This window comes from Bison bison, unplaced genomic scaffold, assembly GCF_000754665.1.
Source record: "Bison bison bison isolate TAMUID 2011002044 unplaced genomic scaffold, Bison_UMD1.0 scf7180017864105, whole genome shotgun sequence".
NCBI classification, from domain to species: Eukaryota; Metazoa; Chordata; class Mammalia; order Artiodactyla; family Bovidae; genus Bison; species Bison bison.
Window position 1 is genome coordinate 7,505,446 of NW_011494677.1, and position 8,050 is coordinate 7,513,495.

The 8,050-nt window shown below is 40.5% G+C and overlaps 1 protein-coding gene across 2 annotated transcripts in view; it reads left to right on the top strand.

Annotated features, from left to right (window-relative positions):
- Window positions 1-8,050, top strand: part of PPP2CB (protein phosphatase 2, catalytic subunit, beta isozyme) — a 23,546-nt gene that overhangs the window by 7,295 nt on the left and 8,201 nt on the right. For both annotated transcript variants that reach the window (XM_010838809.1, XM_010838810.1), the window contains exons 2-3: window positions 4,836-5,045; window positions 6,620-6,793. In XM_010838809.1, coding sequence (XP_010837111.1) covers window positions 4,836-5,045; window positions 6,620-6,793 — 384 coding nt within the window. The remainder of the gene's footprint in view (window positions 1-4,835; window positions 5,046-6,619; window positions 6,794-8,050) is intronic.

Sequence of the window (8,050 nt, forward strand, 5' to 3'; positions counted from 1 at the left end):
ATGGGAAAGACTAGAGATCTCTTCAAGAAAATTAGAGATACCAAGGGGATATTTCATGCAAAGATGGGCTCGATAAAGGACAGAAATGGTATGGACATAACAGAAGCAGAAGATATTAAGAACAGGTGGCAAGAAAACACAGAAGAACTGTACAAAAAAGATCTTCACAACCCAGATAACCACAGTGGTGTGATCACTGACCTAGAGCCAGACATCCTGGAATGTGAAGTCAAGTGGGCCTTAGAAAGCATCACTACGAACAAAGCTAGTGGAGGTGATGGAATTCCAGTTGAGCTATTTCAAATCCTAAAAGATGATGTTGTGGAAGTGCTGCACTCAATATGCCAGCAAATTTGTAAAACTCAGCAGTGGCCACAGGACTGGAAAAGGTCAGTATTCATTCCAGTCCCAAAGAAAGCAATGCCAAAGAATGTTCAAATTACCACACAATTGCAGTCATCTCACACACTAGCAAAGTAATGCTCAAAATTCTCCAAGCCAGGCTTCAACAGTACATGAACTGTGAACTTCCAGATGGTCAAGCTGGTTTTAGAAAAGGCAGAGGATCCAGAGATCAAATGGCCAACATCTGTTGGATCATCGAAAAAGCAAGAGAGTTCCAGAAAAACATCTATTTCTGCTTTATTGACTGTGCTGAAGCCTTTGACTATGTTGCTCACAACAAACTATGGAAACTTCTTCAAGAGATGGGAATACCAGACCACCTTACCTGCCTCCTGAGAAATCTGTATGCAAGTCAAGAAGCAACAGGGAACAACATGGAACAACAGACTGGTTCCAAATCAGGAAAGGAGTATGTCAAGGCTGTATATTGTCCACCTGCTTATTTAACTAATATGCAGGGTACATCATGAGAAACGCTGGGCTGGAAGAAACACAAGCTGGAATCAAGATTGCCGGGAGAAATATCAATAACCTCAGATATGCAGATGACACCACCCTTATGGCAGAAAGTGAAGAACTAAAGAGCCTCTTGATGAAAGTGAAAGAGGAGAGTGAAAAAGTTGGCTTAAAGCTCAGCATTGAGAAAACGAAGATCATGGCATCTGGTCCCATCACTTCATGGCAAATAGATGGGGAAACAGTGGAAACAGTATCAGACTTTATTTTGGGGGGCTCCAAAGTCACTGCAGATGGTGACTGCAGCCATGAAATTAAAAGAGGCTTGCTCCTTGGAAGAAAAGTTACGACCAACCTAGATAGCCTGTTAAAAAGCAGAGACATTACTTTGCCAACAAAGGTCCAGCTAGTCAAAGCTGTGCTTTTTCCAGTGGTCATGTATGGATGTGAGAGTTGGACTATAAAGAAAGTAGAGTTCTGAAGAATTGATGCTTTTGAACTGTGGTTTTGGAGAAGACTCTTGAGAGTCCCTTGGACTGCAAGGAGATCCAACCAGTCCATCCTAAAGGAGATCAGTCCTGGGTGTTTCTTGGAAGGACTGATGTTGAAGCTGAAACTCCAATACTTTGGCCAGCTGATGTGAAGAGCTGACTCATTTGAAAAGACTCTGATGCTGGGAGGGATTGGGGGCAGGAGGAGAAGGGGACGACAGAGGATGAAATGGTTGGATGGCATCACCGACTCAATGAATATGAGTTTGAGTAAGCTCTGGGAGTTGGTGATGGACAGGGAAGCCTGGCGTGCTGCAGGCCATGGGGTCTCAAAGAGTCAGACACGAGTGAACGACTGAACTGAACCGAACTATCGTCAGTCTTCACGCATGTTCAGTCATGTCCAACTCTTTGCGCCCTCATGGACTGTAGCTTGCTAGGCTCCTCTGTCCATGGGATTTCCCAGGCAAGGATACTGAAGCAGGTTGTCATTTCCTCCTCCAGCGGATCTTCCCCATGCAGGGATAGAAGTTGAGTCTCCTGTGTCTCCTGCATTGGCAGGAGGATTCTTTACCACTGATTGACCAGAGAAGCCCCTATCAGAGTCGTAGAGATAATTAAGCTTTGAGTACTAAGTCACATTAAAGAAACAGTCATGAGAATTACATGCAGAGTTACACAGTGTACAGAAAAGAGTTGGCATAGCAGCCCCAAGACCACTGTCTGATTAAAGGCTGGGTGTCAGGGTTGCCGTTGGTGTCTGGAAGCTTGGATTTGGGGAGGCTTCACACCATTCCCTGTTGAGAATGGCTCACTGTGCCTAAACCATTCATGCAAACAGTGTGATTTATGCTGGACACGTGGTTTTCTTTGAATGTCTAGTGGAGAAGGCAATGGCACCCCATTCCAGTACTCTTGCCTGGAAAATCCCACGGAAGGAGGAGCCTGGTAGGCTGCAGTCCATGGGGTCGCAAAGAGTCGGACACGACTGAGCAACTTCCCTTTCACTTTTCACTTTCATGCATTGGAGAAGGAAATGGCAACCCACTCCAGTGTTCTTGCCTAGAGAATCCCAGGGATGGGGGAATCCAGTGGGCGTCTGTCTATGGGGTCGCACAGAGTCGGACATGACTGAAGCGCCTTAGCAGCAGCAGCAGAGGGCCCAGCTCCCCATCTGGGCGCCGAGGCTGAAGAGCTTCCGGGTGACGGGCAGGTTGCGCATGGGCTTCAGGTGCGTTCTGTGCACCTCCGCCTGGAGAGGACTCTGAAGCCTGCCCTTGGTTTGCTCAGGGCCGTGTGTCTGGCCTTTTCCGTCTGGTGATTGTGCTGTGTCTGTTTTTACTGTCGTAAGTCATAGCTGTGAGTACACTTGTGTGCTGAGATCTGTGGATCGTCTTTTGTGAATCACCAGCAAACCTGGGGCGCTTTTGGGGACCCCTGACACACAGAGGTTTGTACATTGAGAATTCTAGCTGTCAGGTGAACTGTATACTTCTGCCAGGCCAGCCCACCCTTTGCTTGAAGGGACCCAGAGTGATCGCAAAATAAGAGCACTTTACAATAAAGGGTGTGAGTTATAAATCATTTAGAAACATCAGGGATCTGTACTGTAAAGATAAAAATTTGTCTGGCCTGATGAAGTACTTCATTGTATGAAGATAAAACCTCAGGAAGCTATTAATGTAAAGCAAACACACACTGTGAATGATGTCTCTTAACTCATCTTCATAGTTTTATAAAACCTGTGCTGGGTTAAGATAACCATATGTCCTTAAAAGAACAGTTGAATTGGATAATATTTACATTTTGGTGCTTTTTATTTCCATGTTTAAAATAAGGTACTGAAGATAGTGTTTGTATATGAAGGAGATTTCCTGTTTAGATTTGGAACCATCAGCTGAATGTTGAGGGTTTTTCTCAGTAATAATAAGTACAAGACATCAGGTCCAGGGACTTCTTGGTGGTCCAGCGGTTGACCACTTTCCATTGCAGGGGACGTGGGTTTGATCCCTGGTTGAGGAAGTAAGATCCCGCAAGCCCTGGGGTAACTCAGCCTGTGCACACCACAGAGAGCCGGCACAGCCAAAAAAAAAAATAGACATCAGGTCCAACTGAACTCTGATTTATGTTCCTCAGTTTGATTTTTTTTTCCTGAACAAAATTAGGAAGCTATTTTTATGGACTAAACTTGATAAAAATGCTGTTTCATTTGTGAACTTGGACATTTCTGAGCCATTTGTCAAACCTCATAGGAGATACTTGATAATCTCTTTGGTGCTAATTGGAGTTACACCTTGTAGCAGCTCTGCCCTCCTCCTTGCCCCATCCCAGTGACTGACTGGGCAGCAGGGAGCTCATGTCTCAGTTGGTACATATACTTTTACCATATTTGCTCATTACTTGAGAGTATTTTTTCATTTACTTCTGATTCTGGGCTCTTATAGGAAAAGTTGTTAGATAAGTGAGGTGTCATGAACTTGAACTTAGTCAATATATTTAATTTGTCACTGTTTATGTATAAATTCTGTACTTTAGGGCCTCTGAACAGTAACTTGAGTTATTAAATGTAGAATAGTTGAAATAAATTGAAAATTGTCCTATGAGTTGGTGTAAGGTGTTTGTGAAAGAATTTGAATAATTGTGACTTTTTCTTTAATATTGATATTTGTAATCTATAAATAATATTGTTCATTTAAAAAAAAAACAGCTTTGAGATGAAATTTCTATACCATACAAGTCACTGATTTTGAGTGTTCAGTTCACTGGCTTTTAGTACATTCATAGATATGTGCATCCATCACCGCCCTATTAGAATATTTTCATTACCCCAGAAGAAATCTCATACCCCTTAGTTATTACCCCTCAGCCCTAGGCAGCCCTGATGTTCTCTCTCTGTAGATTTGTCTGTTCTGAACATTTCACATCCATGGAGTCATCCAACATGACCACTTGTGACTGTCTTTCACTTAGTATGTTTTCAAAGTTAATAGTGTGTAATCAGTCTTTCATTGGTTTTATTATTGAATAATACTCCACTGAACAAACAATACCATTATTTATTCATTAGTTAATGGACGTTGAGGTAGTTTCCGCTTTTTGTCCATTGTGAGTAATGCTGCCATGAACGTGTGTCAGCTGCAGTTTTCACTTCTCGAGTGTCTGTCTAGGGGTGAATTGCTGGATCACACGGTAGTTCTGTGTGTAACACTCGGAGGGACTGCCAGACTGTTCTCCACAGCAGGTGTACCGTTCTGGATTCCCACCAACACTGTGTGAACGGTCCCAGTTTCTCCACATCCTCAGAAACACTTCTAATTCTACGACGTGTACAGTGGTATCTTCTTGTGGTTTTAGTTTACGATTTTATAATGCACATTTCAGTTGATTTTTTTTCTCCACATTTTCTTAAATAGACAAGAAATGATGCCTTCAGATTTGTGGTAGAATCTTTTTTTTCAATTGTTGATTTCATTTCTTTAACAGGCTAAGGAAATTTTAACAAAAGAATCAAATGTACAAGAGGTCCGTTGTCCTGTCACCGTCTGTGGAGATGTGCATGGCCAATTCCACGACCTTATGGAACTCTTCAGGATCGGTGGGAAGTCACCAGACACAAACTATCTGTTCATGGGCGACTATGTAGACAGAGGTTATTATTCTGTGGAAACGGTAACTCTTCTTGTGGCATTAAAGGTATGACTAAAGAAAAGCATTTTTTTCCCCCAAGCTTTAAATCAGCAAAAGACAGAGTGGGCATTGCATATCATAATGTTCTAGTTTATGATCCATTCATTTTATAGCCCCTTAAAATAATGGTTGATTTTACATCTTTGGGGAAAAAGATATGAAAATGATGCATTAAACATCTCTTGCCTATTTCTGGCAAATTATTTCTATAGGTTGTAATCCATAGCTGAAGTCTTGGAATCATTTTTAGTCAACTTATCCCTCATATATAGTTAATTGATACTGTATTTTTAAAATTCTTGCCTTGAGAAATCTGTTATTCCTGTGTCTTTTCTATTTTTACTGTCATTTAATGCGTATCTTCATCATGTCACTTTAATTAGTACAGTAATATTTTAATTAGTACAGTAATGTGGTAACCTACATTTCTGTCTCCAAGACCTGACCCCTCCAAATCTACCTTGCATATGCTGCCAGATTAAATCTCTCATTTAACTTTCATCTTATTTCACTGTTCCCAGCTCTTCAATGATTCTGTGTTACCTTTAGAATCAGGCTTACACTCCTTGACTGATCCTCTACTGTCTAGCCTGAATTTGCTGCTCAGAGTTGGTAGCATAAACTTTTTGCCTCAAATCAGAGAGTTTAAACGTGCTGTCTGTCTCCAAATATTTCCTTATCTGATTTCTTCAGAAGATCAGTCTCTCTTATTTCTTACCCCTCTGCCACAACTCGGCTCAAGTCCTACTGCTTCCATGTTAGCCTTCCTCTTTTTACTCTAGATTATCATGAAACTTGCTCACATCCCTTATTTATGTCACATAGTGGTTTCTTGCCTTGTTTTATTTATTTCTCATTCTTCCTTAAATGAAATTAGTCCCCATCCAGCAGAATTCATGTATTATATTTCTGTGGAACTGGCATCTAGCTTTGAACTCTGTGCTCAGTGTTGGACACACAGTGGTTGCTTAGTAAATATATATGAAGTATGCACTTGGAGCTTTTTGGTTTACAGAATCTGATGCTTTTTCATACTTATCAGACACATTCCTAACTAAAAATTATTCCATAAAGTACATCTCTATGTTCTGTCATGGAAAGGAAGCTATAAATACATTTGAAATTTTGCCCAGATTTTTCAGAGCCTGTTTTTGTGTTTTGTTAGCAAATACATTCTTCTTTGTGGGAAAAAGGAGGAAGAGTGTAGAGTTTATCTCAAGTCCAGATCTCTGGTCTGTGTCCACTGAGCATTAAAAAGTCATAGTGTTCTGGAAACACTGGGAAGACTAATGATAATATGAGTATGAGAAAGTGTTAGAGACAAAGAATCAGGTACAAATATCGGTTAAATAAGGAATTCCAGCGAGGGGAGTATGAGTACATAGTAATGAAGAAAGATGACCATAAAAAAATATTTCAAAGTAAGCAAGAGGGGACCTGGTGATGAGTAAGATAGTTTTTTATTCTGAGAAAGAACATTTAATGTATTGGCCATTAAATGAAGCGGGTCAGAGGTTAATGTGCTTAACTAACGCTAGTAGCTACCAGGTATACCATGGGTTCCTTTTCCTTCCCTCCAGGTGCGTTATCCAGAGCGCATTACAATACTGAGAGGAAACCACGAAAGCCGACAAATTACCCAAGTTTATGGTTTTTATGACGAATGTCTGCGAAAGTATGGAAATGCCAATGTTTGGAAATATTTTACAGATCTCTTTGATTATCTGCCACTTACAGCTTTAGTAGATGGACAGGTATGTATGTGGGGGTGGATAAAAGCTTTCTTATTAGTAATTTAGGGGCTAGGTTTCTGTGACATTCTTTCTGCATCTCCCTGGCCTTGTCTGTGTCTTTCCCTTAAAGTTTCAGAACAGGGCGTTGGGTGAGTTTTATGTGAGACAGCAAATCCTTTCTTTCATCCTTCTTCACCTTCCTGCTTCCCTTTCCACCTATTGATCCATCTATTTATACACCATGCGTTAAGTGACAGTCTGATTCTAAGTAATCGGACAAATCTCCCTCCTTGGAAACTTTCAGTCTTCTACTAACACTCATAAGATAAAAATTATTTCCAGATGACCAAGTGGAAATATGGTGCAGACTGAAACTTTTAGGTGTAGTAAGGGATGCAATGCAGGGAAATGCATTTATTTATAAATCACATTTTATCTGTAGAAAAATAGAAAAGAAATGTAAAATAAACATTTAATTCAAAGAGTGAAACACTAAATAATTTAAAGGATTAATTCAAAATAAAAGCAGAAATGGATACCAACAAATACAGAGTTGATGAATATAGCCAAAAGCAAGGTTTGAAAAGTCTATTTGGGAAGCATAATAGTAAAAACTGATCCAGAAAAAGAGGAGGAGGTCGCATAAAACACTGGGATTGAAAAATAAAGCATTACTGTTAAGTATGGAGGTACTTGCATATCACAGGTACAGCTTTACTTCAATAAAGTTGAAAAGATAGGTGAAATTTATTATAGCAGAATATTATTAAACCGCTTCAAAGAATTTAGATCAGTGTAAATAACTACCAGGCTAAGAAAAAACTGAAGAGTTACCAGATCTAGATAGTTTTATAGGCAGATTCTACCAAACCTTTAAGAAATACAACATTTCCATGTTTTAGAGCTTAGGAAAAGATGGAGAGCTTAAAACTCACTCTGTAAAGCTAGTATAGCCCCAATATAACATCAGACATGGCAAGCACAGAAAGATAAAATCAGACCAAAACCATCTGAATGACGTGCTGTATTTTTGAAGCTCCATTAAGGAGTGAAATAGCTTAACTGGATTAAAAAAAAAAAAAAACCCACTGACTATGCTGCTGCTGCTGCTAAGTCGCTTCAGTCGTGTCCAACTCCATGCGACCCCATAGACGGCAGCCCACCAGGCTCCCCCGTCCTTGGGATTCTCCAGGCAAGAACACTGGAGTGGGTTGCCATTTCCTTCTCCAATGCATGAAAGTGAAAACGTGAAAGTGAAGTCACTCAGTCGTGTCCGAC